Genomic DNA, 18,121 nt, shown 5'->3' with positions numbered 1-18,121 from the left:
TTCATTTATTCATCCAAGAAATATTTATTGAGGTACTTACTAAGTAGCAAGCTCATTTATTTTTTATACAGAGCCTAGCATAGGTCTGGACTGTATAAGGTGCTCAATAAATATTTCTGGATCTAGCATGTGCTAAAATAAACAATGAAAACTCAAAATTCTATATTATAGTATTTTAATTATTAATTATCATAATTACTATAAGTCATGTTCTCTGCCATCAGAAAGTGTATTTGAAAATAATATAAAGATATAAATGACTAGAGAACAATTCAAGATGAAAGTGAGTTACAATGAATAAATAATTACTAAGGAGAGAGAATCAATCGCCCAACAAAATTTCTCACCAGAGACTTTCTTTATAACAACCAGCTTTCATAATCAATTCTTCACTGACGATTTCAGAAAACAAACTCAAAAAATATACCCTGCACCTTTTGAATAATACAGTTGTGTATATCAAGTGGTATATTGCAAGCAAAAAGTTAGATGACTGTATCAAAACCAAACTACATCTTTCACTTAACCTAAATGATTGAAAATTAAAGAGTCTACACTTAACCTAAAAATAAATAAATAAATAAATAAACAGTTGCCCTTGAGTAGTTTTCGACTCATAGCGACCCTACAGGACAGAGTAGAACTGCCCCACAGAGTTTCCAAGGAGCGCCTGGTGGATTCAAACTGCTGACCCTTTTGTTAGCAGTCGTTAGCTCTTAACCACTATGTCACCAGCGTTTCCAAACTTAACCTAAGCCACCATATATTCAATATGTAGTTCATTATTTATTCATTCAGAAAACATTTATTGAGCAACTGCATTCTAGGCACCATACTAATTAATTGCTCCTCACTTCTTGTCTGTGTATTTCCCTCATTCCCTTAAAACCTTAGAATTTCAATAGTGGTATGGTATGGCTTTGAGGTTAACAGTGGTATCATTAACATTAATACAACCAAAAAACTCCATCTATCAGAAGTAGGCCACCTGAATCAAAGCCATTTTATTCCAAGTGGTTGTATTTTAAGAGCACAGTTAATTAAAATTTTAGATAAACTTTCAAGTAAAATTAAACATGATTATTCTGAAAAAATGGGTATAAACCAAGTCAAATATTCAAATCTGCACTTAAATTACATGCCAATCAGATTTTTTAAGTTATGTGATTGAGACGGCATTAGACGTTGCAACAAGACTGAAGCACCTTTTAATGCATACGATCAATTTTCCAGCTTATTGGTGCACTCTAGCAATTAAAAATGAAAATGTGATTTTTTAATAAGATTATCGCATAGTTTATACTTTGCTGACGTTGAAGGTTTACAGAAATTTTCCTTTTAATTTAATGCATAACCAAAATTTGTAACTTTTATAGATAAAGCAAACCATCTATTTTGTAGATCAGATTAATTTTTTTTAAGCCGGTTATATTTAAACCAAACAACAATAATTATCCACAATTTTATAAATCTTATTTTTCTTTTAAATTTCTAATCCTGAAAGAAGCAGAATTGATTTTGGAAAACCAAGGCTGCCTCAAAACTACCTACATAAAATAGCCTTTGAATGTTCCCCCAACCTACGTGTTCGTCTTAAGAACACTTCTGCCCCTGTGACGTTGGTACCTATCTGCTTCACTGACATTCTTATTTTCTTCTATTAGAGGAATGAGTTAGAGGCAAATTTCCGTATTAAAAAGAAAACCACCGGCCTTCTGTTAATTTTTATTATGTGTTGAGTACATGAAAAAAATTTACTGGTCTCCATGTAAACAACTTGCTGGGGTCACCACTGGCTAAACAGTTCTTATAGGCAGTAGGAGAAAGGAGGAGATAGTTTTATCGGCCAGATTTGGATTAAGACTAGGTCCTAAGTAGTTGATACAGGTAGGGCTGAACAACAATAATGGCGGTGGGAAGCCCAATGGGACAGATGTCTATTTCTCAGTCAAGGACAGGCTCTAGGAGCAAGGAAGAGTTTGAAGATATCAATCCTATGACGAAGGGTGCGTACAGACAAGCACTAAATCCAAAGTGAATGGCCGGGCCAGGCCAGACCAAGGAAGCAGATTCAGAAAGAAGGGGGCCCTTACAGGACAGCTATCAGGAAGCCCTGGCCAGGAAGGAATTGTGGAAGATACTGAATTGGTATGGGCCCCTAGAAAGTCAATGTTATTCTTGTGAAAGGACCCTAGGCCCACATTTGTCAGAACTGGAAAGAAATACCCATTCTTGTAGACGAAAGCCCTTTGACCATAAAACAAACAACAGTTTTGAGTAATTCAATAACATAGCCCCTTAAGATCTGAGAGTGATCGTGGCAAAACTTTTTCTCAGGGTAAAAGTGTAATTGGTTATCGATCAATAAGTAATTTCTCTCAAAGGAAAAAAAAAAAAAGCTCTTGTTTTCTTTTTTATTTATTTTTTTTGAAGTTGGCAAGGTTCTTAAATCAGAACTGAGCAAGTATATTTAGAAAGTTGAGATTACTCTAAAAGGCAAGATTCCTTACTGCGTTAGTTAAGTTTATCTCAACTGATCATTTATTTATGATGCCATACAAAATCCAGGTGCTTTCGATTTTGATTTTTAAGATATTTGCTGAAAGGCAGCTGAAATTACTTTCCCAGGGTTCCCATTTGACAGCTGCATTTTGAACTGAAAATTTACGATCCTTCAATAATGCTTGTGCTGAGGCTCCCTTTCCACTCCCTGCCAAGATTAGCAACGAATTCAGTTTTTGTGGTCAGTGAAAACCCCTACTCAGCTTATTGGAAATTCTAGAAGACTGATGCAAAACAGATTAAGAAAATAAATGAGAACGAAACCCCTGTAAAAGCCTGTGTTAATGTATTTTTTGTGTTTGGTGTTTCCTAATCAAGTGAGGACTAGCACGTAAAGGCCAGTTTCTACGAAGTAAGAACATGATGAACTAGCCCTATGTGCTTTGAGGCATGGGCGTCAGTAAAGGGAGAATTTATAGAGATAAACAAAAACAAAACAAGACAAATTGAAACGATCACCTACAGGAGAGGAGGTAAGCTACACCCCAAGAGTAAAAAGAGCGATCAAGAGACTTATACTTCTGGAACGTTCCATAAGACAGAGACTTCAGACCAAGAACTGTAATGATTTAGATTTCTTGAATCTGTGACACATTCCCATATTTGTTATTGGTATAGATCAATAAAATATTCATATCTCTTTAAAATGAAATTAGCAGATTGAGAGTTGCAACTATACTCATTAGGATTTCTTCGCACACAGAGATAGAGGGAAAAGTTCCCAAGCTATAAAATCAGTTACGGCAACTTTAAAAGAAAAAAAGAAATCTTTTTATGCATGAACTATTGTTGACCCTCTACAATATGCTGGCTAAATTCTTACGGGAAGCTTAGAACTACAGAAAAAAGAATGGTCCCAGGCCAAAAAATGACCAGGCATCAATGCTTGTTCTTGATACTTTATGTATTCCAATGAGTACAAGGTGGCACAGAAACAATCTTTTGCCATTTTTCTTCTCGTTACCAAATATCTGCAAATTTTCCACTGCTTGTTATTTTAGACACTATTTTTCTTTCTTGGTAAGAAAAGAAATAGAGGAACTCCCTCCAGATCATTTGATGTCACCTGTATTACAGCCTCTGCTTCCAGCCAGATGGAATAGTATCCACTGGGTAATAACTTATTTTATTAATTTGGCAAGTCTGCTTAAGGACAATAAAACCACAGAAACTCACACCAAAAAAAAAACAAACAAAAAAGAAGACCCTCTTGTTGAACACAGAATTCAGAGGAATTCCTATTTAAAAAAAAAAAAGGTGGTTTCTATTGTAAAGAACATACTTAACAATAGTAATAGGGATAAGGTTTTATTATCTCTAGACTATATTCATGCTTTCTATACCAAATAACTGGTTGCTGAAGGAAGGAAACTTCCAAAGGACAGGATTATAAGTTATTTGCAAAAAGCTACTAGTAAAAAGTAAAAGCTGAATCTCATTTAAAAAGTACTTACTATATGCAGCTCTAGGTAGTCACCCAGGCCTGAAGAACTGTCCACTCGCACCAATACAGCTTCTTTCTGCACAGTGCTGAACCCGATGGCCAGCCTGTCTGCTCGTGTACTCGGTCGGTCGTTAGGAGGCCATTTATACGTGATTTGTCCACCACCCTTGCTAAAGATATATGTTGTCCCAGCTGGAAAACAAAAACCAAAACCAATTAGTCTAAATACATCAAGTCCACACAAAACTATGGCAAACCAAATAATAGGTTTCAATCACACAAGCTCAAGAAAGAGAACGGAGTTAGTTTAAAGGACATACAGAGGCGGCTCTGTTTTTAATAGTCATTAAATCTACCAGCAGGTGTTTCAGAACAAAACGGGATATTACTACTGCTCTTTCCATGGAGTTGGACAAGCGTGGAATGTAATGGAGTTTTATTTCTTCCTGACACTTTTTAAGAAATACTTCAGTAGGAAACATTGACTTGGGAAGCTCCCCAAAGCAGCAGAAACATATATCAACTTGTTTTTGAAACAAGAACTGCATGCAGATGTGACAAGGCCACACAGCACAGTGGAGCAAATCTCAACAAATAGGCTACCAATTAACTTTTATGGGGAAAGGGTCTATTCACATGTGACAGATGATAACTAATGGATGAGCAGCCATAAGCCCCAGTAGTCATGTCAAGAAAACACAGATAATAGATCTCATCTATAGAAGTCAAGTCTTATTTAACAAGTGACATCTAGTAGCTGTCAAACTCTCTGGCATCATAAAAAGACCCATTTTTTTTCCTCAAGCAAACACTAGTCTTACAGGACTAAGAATAATATCATGGCCTTATTCAGTGAGTGTTCAAATTTTACTTTATGGTGGTGATATCAGTAAATTAGCCATCTTAATTTAAAAAGAGTTTTATTCCAAACAAATTTACTGAGCATTTATATACCATTACCTCATTGCACCAATGGCATCTATCTCATTGACTGCACTACAATGTATTCTTTGAGTCAGAGTATTTGGAAGGGGCATGAAAAAGTATACATAAGGGAAAAGAGATCTTCCTCCATGCTAAAGGGCTCCAGAAAAAATTTTCACAGAAACTATGAACAGACTTTATAAAAGAGAGAGAAAAACAAAAACCAAACCCAACGCACCATCTAATAACAAGGGATGCCAACAAATACTGATTGTGTGTATACTATATGCCAAATGTGGTAAGGAAAGCAATGAGAGATAACATTGAACTTTGGACCACCAAACACCTTGTGTTTATGGACAGAGAGCTTCTACCAAGAGTAAAGCTTCTGTGTAAAAGTTGTGTGCAGAGCAGTATGTTCTCATGATATCAACACATTCAATCTCTGTGAATACCAAGTTTACCAGTTACAGGAAGTTGACTCACTGTCACATTTGTGTACATTTAGTTAAACAGCTGATAATATCAACTTTGTGGTCTCTTTGTCTTTTGTGGCCAACCATTTTTTGCTCCCACTCTCAGACATTGCCAGAGGCTCTTGAGAAATGTCAAAGACCTCTACAACGTAATTGTTGCGTCTGATGGTAAAAAGGCCTCGCTATGTTGCCCTATTCCAAGAATCGTGTCAACAACCAAACCCATTGCCCTCGAGTCGATTCTGACTCATAGAGACCCTACAGTACAGAGTAGAACTGCCCCATAGGGTTTCCAAGGAGTGGCTGGTAGGCTTGAACTCCCAACCTTTTTGGGTTAGCAACTGTAGCACTTAACCACTACACCACAGTATGAAAAGTCAATGTGATAAACCATAATCTTTTGAAAATGCAAAGACCTAGAGGCTGAGCTCTATTGATTCTTCTGGATACGAATGCATGCAAGTAATTATCTCTCCCATATGAGAAAAGCTAAGTTCTATTTCACAGGCACCAGTCAGTGCTCACATACTCACACACACACACACTCTCTCTCTCTCACACACACACACACAAAGTATTCCACAATATGCAGATTTATATATTAGAAAGGCCAGAACGTTTCATAACCATTTATGTTCCATGACATCAGAAGCTCGTTCATCAGGACATTTATAAGAAAGTACTAGTTGATAAATATTTTCCTGATGGGTAATGTTTTCAGGTGATTAAGTATTAAATGCTTAAGTAAAGCCTATGTCCATAAAAATAGGACAAGGCCATATAAAAGTGAAGGTTTCAAGAGGAGGGATGTAATGAGTGTTAGTACTTTATAATTAATTTTCTTTTCCTCCTTTTAATTACTCATGTTCTCTAATGACTGTTCATGTGAAATAAGAACACGTAAAGATGCTACAAATAATATCAAATATATCTAAAAATGCAGATGGGTAAGTTTTCCAGAAACAGCCAAGGAGAGTAGTGTTGCAAAGTAACAATAGCTTACACTGCGTACTGATAATTTTAACATTAAAATTTACTTTCACGATTATTCTTTCATTTCTTCTCCACTTCTGTATAGAAGGTAGGGCAAGCATTATTCCTTCCCTGTTATATTCATGGGAACTAAGTCTTAAGGATTGACTTATTTTCTAGCTATAAACTTAGCTAAGTGGCAGAGGTGGTACTAAACCGAGTATCCTGACTGCTACTCAAGCATTTATTATTATTATTATTACAGAGATGTTTCTGTTATCATAACAAGACAGTCAAGAAAAAGTTAATTGGATATGTCAGTCTGAATTTATCAAAGCCAACTGTTATCCTCTTCTAATGTCTCATATCCATAAAGTGACATTCCCACCTCATGATCACATATTCTCCTTTTACCTCACATACATTTTATAAAATAAAAATAACATGTGAATGTGAAATGACAGAACATTTAATATACGTAGACTAACATTTGGTTTAGGTTATGCTTCCCAAACTTATAGAAGTAGAAAAATTTCCAGTTGCTCAGCTGCAGAAATTGAGGATAATACTTTAAAGGTTTACATGTATTTTTGGGAAGATAAATGTCACAATACAAATATCACTATTCAAGATTTGGTTTCATCTCATATTCCAACCTTCACCAAAAAGTGTTAAGGCTTGGCAACTATCATGCCATTGTCCAGTCTGTCCTGCTTACAGACTTCCCAGTTCTTTAGGTTTCACTGAAACAAGCAAAAATGATTGCATCACCGTGTGCCAAACATCGCAATGTTTTCTACTTTAATTTTTCCAGATGTGCCTGGAGAGGAGTCTCTTCCTTCTCTTTTCCATGCACAATAGTGCTTGGTGTTGCACGTACTCATTGGCACAGTTCATGCTAAGTGAAAGAATTAGGTAGCCATCCCCCACACAGCTCTCTTCTCCCTACCTCTATGTGCATCATGGCTCTCTTTTACAAAAATTGGTTTGGTCAAACTCTACAAAATCTCCCACGTTCTTAAAGTTCATCTTCCATCAAGCTAGAAAATTGGCAAATGAAATCATTTTGAAAAATGCGTAGCCTTAAAAATATGAGGATATTCCCATAATCAAATAGAGTGGGTCAGGTGATTAAAATTTAAAAACCCATTTCCTTTCATACCCATTTTTCTGAGCCAAGGATATGATGTACTTACTGCAGCAGAATAGATTCCAATTTAAGAATGTAAGTTCTGGACTGAAACAGACCTGGATTCAAATTCCAACCGTATCACCTACTGGGTATGTGACCTTGACCAAGACAGTTAATTTTCTCTAAGTCTTAAGATTTTTATCTGAAAAAAATGAGGAGAGCAATGCTATCTACCTCATAGAGCTTCTGTTGGGATTAAGTAAGATATTGTACAGTAAGCAGTTCCTGGCACGTGGCAAATATTCAATAAATTTTGAAGAGAATAGGTGGTGAGTGTAGTATGTGTTTTGTAAAAATATAAAATAAACTGAGTAACATTGCAACGTTTTTGGTCCTTTCGAAAAGTAAGACGGGTTCCAAAATTGTGTGTGTGTGTGTCTGTTGTAAAAACAGTAGCTTTGGAACATTGTCCTATTATAATATAAGAACCTTTAGGAAAGTTAGATGCATTTCACGGTTGTCTTCAAATCAATTGTCTTTTCAGTATTGTAGTCCTTGGATTACCACTTTTTTTTTTTTCCGCAAAAGCCAACTCTGTTATTATTTACATCCACTGATAGCTGACAATGGAAGGGATATTACATTACATCAAGTGGAAGCTTTCATGCGAAGAAGAATATGAGTTCATCACCATAAAGCATCTAACATGGTACAACTGATCAAGACAACAAGATGAAAAATTTTTATCATGACTACTGAATAAAGGAGAAATTCTACACAAAATGAGCTGCAACTGAGCTGCATTTTTTAAAATTTCCCATTTACCAAAACAGGTTTTATTTTATTGTATAAGTGAATTCAATGTGCGGCATCAGTACGTCTCAATCGCAGCATCAGTATGGAGAGGAACGTGAAGGAATGCGTTGCCTTTATTATTTATGCACATTTTGATATGGCAAGCATTAAGACATCGGCACCATGACTACTAATGGAATTGTTGCCAATTAACCTTGACATCCATCACGTTACTGAATGTATAGATGACTCAAGCCTAAAGCGGTTTTCAGCCATCTCCACACTTGTCTGTATTACTCACTCTGAATTCATTAACAAAGCGGGCTCCATCAGGTGTAAATTTAGCAAAGCCAATATTCTTTACACTACGACAAAAGTTTGCAAAAATTAGACGTGGGATCTCATTTCTAATGTTTGAATTGCCTGTGATGTGATGATAGTTTTTTGTTTGTTTGTTTTTAACTTAAACACACTATTTACAGAAAGGGCTTTCTCACCTCCTCCTCTATCTTGCCAACCATCTCCTTCCCACCTGTGCCCAGTCAGCCTCACTTCATTTCTGCAAAGACTAATACGGTCCCTGAAATGGACTGAAACTTTCTGAAAATGGAAACCAGTCAGCACATACGGGTCCGCTCAATTACTGGTTGTTCTGGATCCTTGGTACGTGAACAATAACATAATTAATTTCCAAATAGATTAGCTTCTAAGTCCTAACATAAGTATATGAATAAAAGGTTCTTTTTTGAAAGCCTATAATTCTTCTAATGTCATTGCGTAGCCCACGTGAAACATTCAGGTCATTATGCTCCTATTAAATATAACAAGGATATAACACTTTTTTCCCAGTGAAAATTGGCCAGGCAGTCTGACGAAAATGAAAATAAAACAATTGTAAATAAGGGGGATATTTTTCCCTCCTACGACCTTGTCAAGAGGCTGTTGGTAAAGTTAAATTTTCTAAACAATTTCCACCCATGTGGAGCTATTCTTTAAAGTCCATAAAAAGCAAAAAGCAATAGAAGATCACCTTGTATGCAAAAAAGTTTCAGGCCAGGGTAAAATGTTTAAACTGAGGAAACTAAAAAAAATCTTAACAACCACATTCGCACTAAAGCAGCGACAACTTATTAGTTCATTATCTGTTTTTCTAAATCATTGTAAACACTTTGCAAGATCACAGGAATCATTTCATACAATAGAACATTATAAAGCTTCCCAGTTCCTAAGATCTCATATAAAGGACATTAAAAACTCAGGAAAGATGGGTATTACCTTGGGAGAGATTACTGGAATCAGAGAAAGAGGAGTGCCTACACACACACACACACACACACACACACGTATCAGCTGCCATTGATGGCAACCTCCACGTGTGTCAGAGTAGAACTGTGCTCCACAGGGTTTTCCATGGCTGATTTTTTGGAAGTACATCACTAGAGCTATTTCCTGATGCACTTCTGGGTAGACTCAAACCACCAAACTTTTGCTTAGTTTGACCATGTTAACTATTTGCACCACCTAGGTAGTCAACTCTAAATCTAAAAAGGAGGAACCACAGTAACCAATACTGAGAACTAAGAGACAGCTCACAATGTTACCTACGCATTTTAGGGTGCAAAAAAAAAAAAGCTAGGAAAGGAAAAAAGAGATAGCAACTGATTTGGTTATATTGCAAAGACATTGCCTAAGTATAAAACCAAAAAACACCATTCATAGAGATTGAAATGTGAATGGTATCCCCACATGTTATACAAAGTTGTTACACCACATAGTCAATAACTGACATCAATGGTAGTCATTCGGATAAGTTATTCCCTTTTTTCTGTCTTGTTAGGAAATTGATTGAAGTAAGAATCATCCTTAGGCTTCCCTATCTCTTGGTTGTCTGATAAGTGACAGCTAATGCCAGTGTCCCGGACAAGGAGCTAGGAACCTAACAGACAGAGTCCCTTCTCTCAGGCAGATAGGAACTGTGCATTAAAGAGAAACACCAGGGCAAAACAGCTTATGGTCTCACATACATCAAGGTCATATAAGTTGTTAATATTTTGAGATAATTTTCAAGCCAGTAGATATTATTTTAGAAAATCTATGTTTGGAAACCCTGGTGGCATAGTGGTTAGATGCTATGGCTGCTAACCAAAAAAGTTGGCAGTTCAAATCCACCGGGTGCTCCTTGGAAACCCTATGGGGCAGTTCTATTCTGTCCTATAGGGTAGCTATGAGTCAGAATTGACTCAACGGCAATGGGTTTGTTTTTTGGTTTTACATTTATCAATATCTTTGCAATATAACCAAATCAATTGCAGTTGAATCCATCCGGACTCAATGCAACCGCATGTGTGTCATAGAAGAACTGTGCACCATAGGGTTTTCAATGGCTGAGTTTTCAGAAGTAGATCTCCAGGCCTTTCTTCTGAGGCACCCCTGGAGTGGACTCAAACCTTCAACCTTTGGGTTAGCAGGCTAGCAAGTTAGCCGTTTGCAACCATCCAGGGATTCCTTTTGCAATATACATTCTTTTTAAACCTATGAATTATTTCCGTATTTAGAAGACAGTTGAGTTAAAGTTGCCCCGTGAAACCCGCTTGTTCCGGAATCAAACTGAAAGTCCCGAGAATCTTTTAAAAGGCCCTCTGAATCTAGGTTATCTAGTCGAGAACAAAAGCAAGTGGGTGGTATACTTTCTGCCAATCAGATTAGGCAGAACTCCACAAAGATGGCAAGGCGATCTAGAGCTAAAAATAAAACCAAGCAAAGCAATCCCACAACCAATAACCTTAGGAACATCAAACGGTTATGCTTTCCCTTCTGACACCAGGCTCCCTCAAGCAGTAAGTGAACTTTATTAAAGTCTCCGGCAAGTAATTCAATAATCGATTTGCATTAGAGCTATAGGCAATGTTCTCTGGGGACGATGAGAGAAGAAATCACACTATCAGGTGCTTTAAGATAAAGCTTATTTTTAATAGCATAGAACAGGCTGTATAAGTCCCTAAGAAGTTCTTAAAATCATTAGCTAATCATCAGAAGTTGCCATAACCTTGTGTTTTCCTCAATTCTCCTATCTCCAAAGTTAATTGTGAAAATGGCATTTGTCAGGGTTTTAGAGTTAAGAAGTTTTTTTACTAGAATTACGGTCTAAAAAAATGTACATGTTTAAGAAGAAATCGGACATAAACCTAGACTTACGCCTGAAGTGTTCTTGTAGATAATTGAGTGAAACTTTCCGCTTACAAATGACAAACTGAAGCCCAACAAAATCAAATGGCTTCTCAACATCACAGGTGGCTAGTGGCTGGACCCAACTCTATTCCTAGTGCTGCTTCCACTATACAAGAAAGAGCTAAGATTCAACGACTGTGCCTTGTTAGAAAAATAAGCTGTAATTCACAAATCAACGTCCTACTTCAAACTTCTCTGGATTTTTTCTAATGATGCTTCCCTGGTTTGGTGAGGGGAGATGCAAAGATTTCTGTATTGATAAGTGATTCATTCACAGTCTGACATTCTCCGAGTCTGGCCTGAATCTTACAAAGGCGGGAGGCCTTGGGAAAGCTTCATGGTAAGCATCCTTCCCCAGCAACCACCCTAGCCTTTGGGCTCAATTTGAGGCTTCTAATCTGCCAGCAGGCGATGAAGAAGACAAATCTTTATTACCACTAACATAATTACCTTCATTCTGCAGCAGAAAGGTCCTCTGATTTTTTGGCACTCACACCTCCTGCCCTGACAGAGGAATTAAATCCTGAACACATAAGAGAATGTGGCTATTCTGAACTCTTTAAAAAAAAAAAAAAAAAAATTTTTTTTTTTTTTTATAAGAAATAGAGGGCAGTATAGAGTAAACAATAAAATTCATAATAATTTTAGGCTAAAACCAGAAGCTTTGCTTTTGTTTTATTCTACACTTGGTTTCTTTCATTTACCCTCTCCCTGCCTAGCTGCTATATTTAAGTCACTCTCCACCTGACTAGGTGTGGGTTGAAAGTATTTACTAGTTATTTTGGCGGGGACCTGGATGGTGTATTAGTTTTTGACTCAGGAGTCACTTCCAATTAAGCTCTAACTCTATCATCTGGGCTTTCACAAATGGACTGCACGTTCCTCTCCCGAAGTGACTGCTCCCTTTGCTAGTTGATGCTACTCTGTGGCAGCTGGTTTTCCCTTCAGTCTTGCTTCCTACTCTCATTCCAACCCAGGTGAATTCTCTACTTTTAAGATCTATAGATTTTTTTTTTTTTTCCATTAATAGACTTTATTTTTAGAGCAGTTCTAGATTTACAGAAAACTTGAGCAGGAAGTACAGAGAGATCCCTTTGCACTGGTGTGATATATTTGCTACCACTGATGAGCCAATATGGACACATGATCATGAGCTAAAAGTCCATAGTTGACATCAAGGTCCACTCTTTGTGTTTTACAGTTCTATGGGTTTGGCTATCCGTATAATGTTATGTGTCCACCACTATGGTAGCATACAGAATAGTTTCACTGCCCTAAAAATTCCTCATCTTCGCTCACCTCTGACTCCCTTCCCACAGGTCCTGTTCACCACAGATCTTTACTGTCGTTATAATTTGGCTTTTCCAGAATGTCACATAGCTGGAATCATACAGTATGTAGCTTTTTCAGACTGACTTCTTTTGCTTAGCAACATGCATTTAAAGTTTCTCCCATATCTTTTCGTGGCTTGAGAGCTCATTTCTTTTTATTGCTGAATAATATCCATTTGATGGATTACCACAATTAGTTCATCCATTAATCTATTGAAGGGCATTTTGGTTGTTTCCAATTGTTGGCGATTATGAATAGAGATGGAATACACATTTGTGTGAGAGTTTTTGTGTGCACATGCATTTTCAACTCATCCGGGTAAATAGCTAGGAGGGCGATTGCTAGTTCCTGCAGTAAGTCTACCTTTAGCTTTATAAGAAACTGCCAACCTGTCTTGCAAAGTGGCTCTGCCATTTTTCATTCTCATCAACAATGAATGACAGTTCCTGTGGTCCCACTTCCTTGCCAGCATTTGGTATTGTCAAGTGTTTTTGATTTGAGACATTCTAAAAGGTGCACAGTGGCAGAACTTATTTTTAATTTGCAAGCTAGTTAACATCAGAGTTGTCTTTTTATGGAAATTTCCTTTTTAAAAAGTAGGCATCATGATAACTGGGCCTTTGCTTTAATTCTTATCCTTATCAGATTTATGTGTTCTTATTCATTAATTAATTTTTAATAAAGACCTAATAGATTCCTCATGACGCAGTGGTTAAGCACTCAACTGGTAGCGGAAAGGTTAGCAGTTTGAACCCACCAGTCACTCCGTGGGAAAAAGACCTGGTGATCTGCTTCCATAAAGATTAGCGCCTAGAAAACCCTAAAGGGCAGTTCCGCTCCATCACAGTAGGTCTCTAGAAATCAGAATCCACCTGACAGCACCTATCAACAGCAACATATTCCTCAAACTAAGTCAGTTATACAGATACAGTGATGAATAACACAAAGCTCCTGACGCTCAGATGACTATGGCAAGGGTTTATGTATGTGATCCATTCCATGCTTACATCCATCAGCAAGACAAAGTGTCTGCATCTGTAGGAGAAAGCTGAATGTTTCGCCAGCCAAATACAACAAACTCAGATGAGGGCATGGATCGCCTAGATTATTCCAATAATGAGTGTCATTCTCCAGTTCATAGTGTCTCTGAGAAATAACCGTCGTTCATGAGACTCTTCACCAGGTGCTGGCGATCACAAGAGTCGGTACCAGATCCCACAGCTTGCTGAATAACCTAGCCCGCAGTTCCATGTAGTTAAAGTGACGATCTGGATACTGCCTGTCAGACCAGAGGCTTTCAGAATTTATTACTCATTAGAGAAATCCAGGAGTCAGCACCTTAACCAGCTGATCAAAGTTAACACCACCAGTAATGAAGCATGAAGAATTCGGGGCCCCCAAATAGGATGTGCTGATAAGGTCACAACAACATCCCTGCTGGCTAAAAATGCACAGCCTCAATCTAATCATGGGAAAACATTTGACATACCCAAATTGAGGGACGTTCTACAAAATTACTGACAGTTCTTTTCAAAAAAGTCAAGGCCACGAAAAACTGAGAAAGACTGAGGAACTGTCCCAGATTGGAAGGATCTAAGGAAATGTTCCAACTGGACGCTATACAAGATGCTGGCTTAGATCTTGTACCAGAACAAAACACATCTTGGGACAATTGGTAATGCTTGAATAAAATCTGTAGCTTACCAGACCCAGTGCCGCCAAGTCAATTTCGACTCAAAGCGACCCTATAGGACAGAGTAGAACTGCCCCATAGAGTTTCCAAGGAGCACCTGGTGGATTCGAACTGCCGACCCTTTGGTTAGCAGCTGTAGCACGCACTTAACCACTACACCACCAGGGTTTCCAGTCTGTAGCTTACCTAATATTGTGTCGAAGTTAATTTCCTGGTTTAGATCATTGTACTATGGTTATATGACATGTTAGCATTCGGGGATGCTGGGTGAAGATTATAAAGGAAACTTTGTGCTTTATTTTTGTACCTTTTTCACAAATTGAAAATAATTTCAAAATATTTTTGAACATAATGGATTAACAATAGAGAGCAATTAGGAATCCGAATAAGATCGTTGGCCATGGAAATCTATGCAGCAGAGATAGCTTGAAAATCCTCTAGCTCTTGGAATAAAACGTAGTAGGGGATTTGGCTATGGAAGCCTAAAGGCATTCAGAGGTAGGTTAAAGACTTCACTGTTGTTTCACATATGAAAATTTTGCTTAAAACAGAGCTCTTTGTAAACAAATAGTTATTAATTCTTTAAACTGAAAAGACTCTGAAAATTCAGATAAAAACTGCCTAAAATCAGCCAAATTCAGACTCACTTCATGCAATCAACCAGATACTCATTCATCCATTTAGTCATGCATTTAATAAGGTGGGTCACTGCAGTATGGTGCAGTGAATTACTTAACATGGCCCTTCCAGCCATAGCCTTTGTGACTCCACACAATGATTGGGTGGGACTATGCAAATAAGGTGCTTGTGGACCACCAAGGGGATTGGACAGCTTGTTGCTAGTACAAATAAGGTACATGGCACCCTTGTGGAGGTGGGGTTATGAAAATAAGGTGTATAGAACCCTAATGAGCCATCCCAGATGCAGTAAGGAGGACCAGAAGACTGGGACAAGACAGTATAGCACAGTGAGCTTCCCAGCCTGTGGAGTAAGGTGGTTACAGTGAGTGTGCCAACCCACAGAGTGATAGAGCTGAGTACCTTTGTGGGGGAAGCTTCCTGGCAGAGAGGGGTGCCTCTGAGCACTTGGCAGAGACAGTCTTGCTGACCTATGGAGCAAGACTGCTGAGCGAGAGCAGAGCATCTTCAGGATGAGGCTTTCTGGCAGAGTGGAGTGCCCCTGGCCACTTACTGCCAGAGCTAAAGAGCTCTGTAACACTTGCCCAACCAGGGCAGAGGCCTGTCCAAGAAGCTGAGAGCCCGAGGGCCAGGGAGAGGCCTGCCTGCAGGCACAGCTGAGAAAAGGCTGTCTTGATCAAAGAATTTGTTTAAAAAAAAAAAAAAAGGTTGAAGGGTGGTGGTATGTCTGACCTCCACCTCATAGGAATCAGTTTGGGGCTGATGCTGACTCTCTCGAAGTCAGAGAAGGTCAGGTTTCCACGCCATTCCATTTTTACAGTTGGCGTCAGAAGCAGATTTCGTTGCAATGACTCTATACTCATGGAAGCATGAGACACAGGAAGAGAAGGAATGAAGGGGCATGGGAAGTGAAACTTCATTCTTAAATGGTTATTTGGGTTGTTGTTACCTATAATGAGGAGCCCTGGCAGCGTAGTGTTTAAGAGCTTGGCTGCTAACAAAAAGGTTGGCAGTTTGAATCCACCAGCCTTTCTTTGGAAACCCTACGAGGCCAGTTCTGCTCTGTCCTTATAGGGTTGCTATGAGTCAGAATCATCTTTATGGCAACAGGTTTGGGTTTTTTGGGGTTTTTTTGTTTTGGTTTACCTGTAATGGCTCAAAGGAAAGTAAGAGATGTTATACTGTAGCTGAGGAGAAAAAAAAGCTGAATCTGGCGTTGATGGGGGCAGAAGCCAGGCCTATTAAACAACCTGATTGATAGGGAATCAGGGTCTTTTGGTTCCACCCCGCCACAGGTTCAAGGTCATATGCATATGAATGGAAAGATAGCCAAGGTGAAGAGAAGATGAAACTGGAATGTTTTAAAAAGCATTATGTGTTTATTCCAATGTACTATGGATACTGAATGTTTCTCCTACATAATGTTTTTTTTTTTTTAATGTTACATTACGTAAGGATGGCGCAGGACCGGGCAGTGTTTCATTCTGTTGTGCATAGGGTCGCTATGAGTTGGAACTGACTCGATGGCACCTAACAACAACAAACAACAATGTTACAAAACAGACCTACATCTATAATGGAAATGAATATTGGGCATTACAGATAACATAATAGAGTAGGTAGGAGTTGTAATTGACCCAAAGGCAATGGGTTTGTTTGGGGTATAGATAGCAGAGAGTGTGTAACTCTGCCTTCAGCCAATACTTGATTGGATATGCTAAAAGGGGAACTAGGATCTCCTGAAAGAAACATACGCTGTTGATTTGAATGCAGTAGCCCTTTGTATAGAGTAGGGGCTTAGGTAGAAAACCTGAGCCACACCCAGAAACTTTAGAGTCTGGAAATTTGCATTTGAAAAGACATGCAGACCCATCCAGAACTGCTAAGACAGCAGGAAATTTGCATTTGAAGGAAGGACCTACAGAAGAAGAAAAAAAAAAAATGACAACTGGAAGGAAGGAGAAATAATAGCTGAATGTAAAAAAACGAATAAATGGGTTATGCAGTAGGGGAAATCTAACATTATGCTGATACACTGAGAGACATTCAGAGCAAGGGGATAATCTCCTCTCAGTTAAATTTTATCAGAGGGCAGAGAGAGTGAAGCCAAGATGACTTTTGGAGAACCTGACCAGATCAGATGGACACCTGGTTGGTACCTGAGTAACCACACCCTGAGTACTCTTTGCCCTACTGAAGGACTAACTGTTAATGACTGTTTTAGACTGGTGAAATGATTGGGAAGGGGAAGTTAATTCTTCAAGTATGAAAGGACCAATGGCTAGAAGAGCCAGGGAGTGGCCTGTGGTGCAGTGAATTACTTAATATGACTCTTCTAGCCAGTCTTTGTGACTACCACACAGTGATAGGGTGGGACTATGCAAATAAGGTACTTGTGGCCCACCAAGGGTAGTGGACATCTTGCTGTTAATACAAATATGGTACACAAAACACTTGTGTGGTAGGACTATGCAAATAAGGTGTATGAAGCCCTAATGAGAGGACTGGTCAGTTTTACCATCCTGGTAGGTTTAAAATGAGCCATCCCAGAGGCAGAAAGGGGGGACCTGACTACCACCAAGAAGAAGAAATGGGAGCAGAGCACATCCTTTGGGCCTGAGGTTGCTGTGCTGAGAACCTCCTAGACCCAGGAGACAGTGAGAACTCTAACGTCAGAGACAGTGCAAGATGGTGAGAAGCAGTGGGGAGAAGCGGCAGCAGCAGAACCAGAGACCAGTGCCAGATGGCACAGGGAGCTTCCCAGTCCACAGAGTAAAGTGGTTACACTGAGTGTGCCAACCCCCAGAGTGAGAGAGCTGAGCACCTGCGGGCCGAGGCTTTCTGGCAGAGTGGGGTATCCCTAGGTACTTAAAGAGTGCTGTAATACTTGCCTGAGCAGGGCAGAGCCTGGGCCAAGGGCCCGA

General features: G+C 38.7%; 1 protein-coding gene across 23 annotated transcripts in view; it reads right to left on the bottom strand.

Moving 5' to 3' along the window:
- Positions 1–18,121, bottom strand: part of NRXN1 (neurexin 1) — a 1,235,746-nt gene that overhangs the window by 330,183 nt on the left and 887,442 nt on the right. For all 23 annotated transcript variants that reach the window (XM_023557243.2, XM_003417609.4, XM_064277107.1 and 20 more), the window contains one exon: positions 4,017–4,198. In XM_023557243.2, the coding sequence (XP_023413011.2) occupies positions 4,017–4,198 (182 nt within the window). The remainder of the gene's footprint in view (positions 1–4,016; positions 4,199–18,121) is intronic.

This window comes from Loxodonta africana, chromosome 26, assembly GCF_030014295.1.
Source record: "Loxodonta africana isolate mLoxAfr1 chromosome 26, mLoxAfr1.hap2, whole genome shotgun sequence".
In the NCBI taxonomy this organism is placed as follows: Eukaryota; Metazoa; Chordata; class Mammalia; order Proboscidea; family Elephantidae; genus Loxodonta; species Loxodonta africana.
Note: the sequence above shows the minus strand (reverse complement) of the source record. Positions and strands in the feature narration are given on the sequence as shown.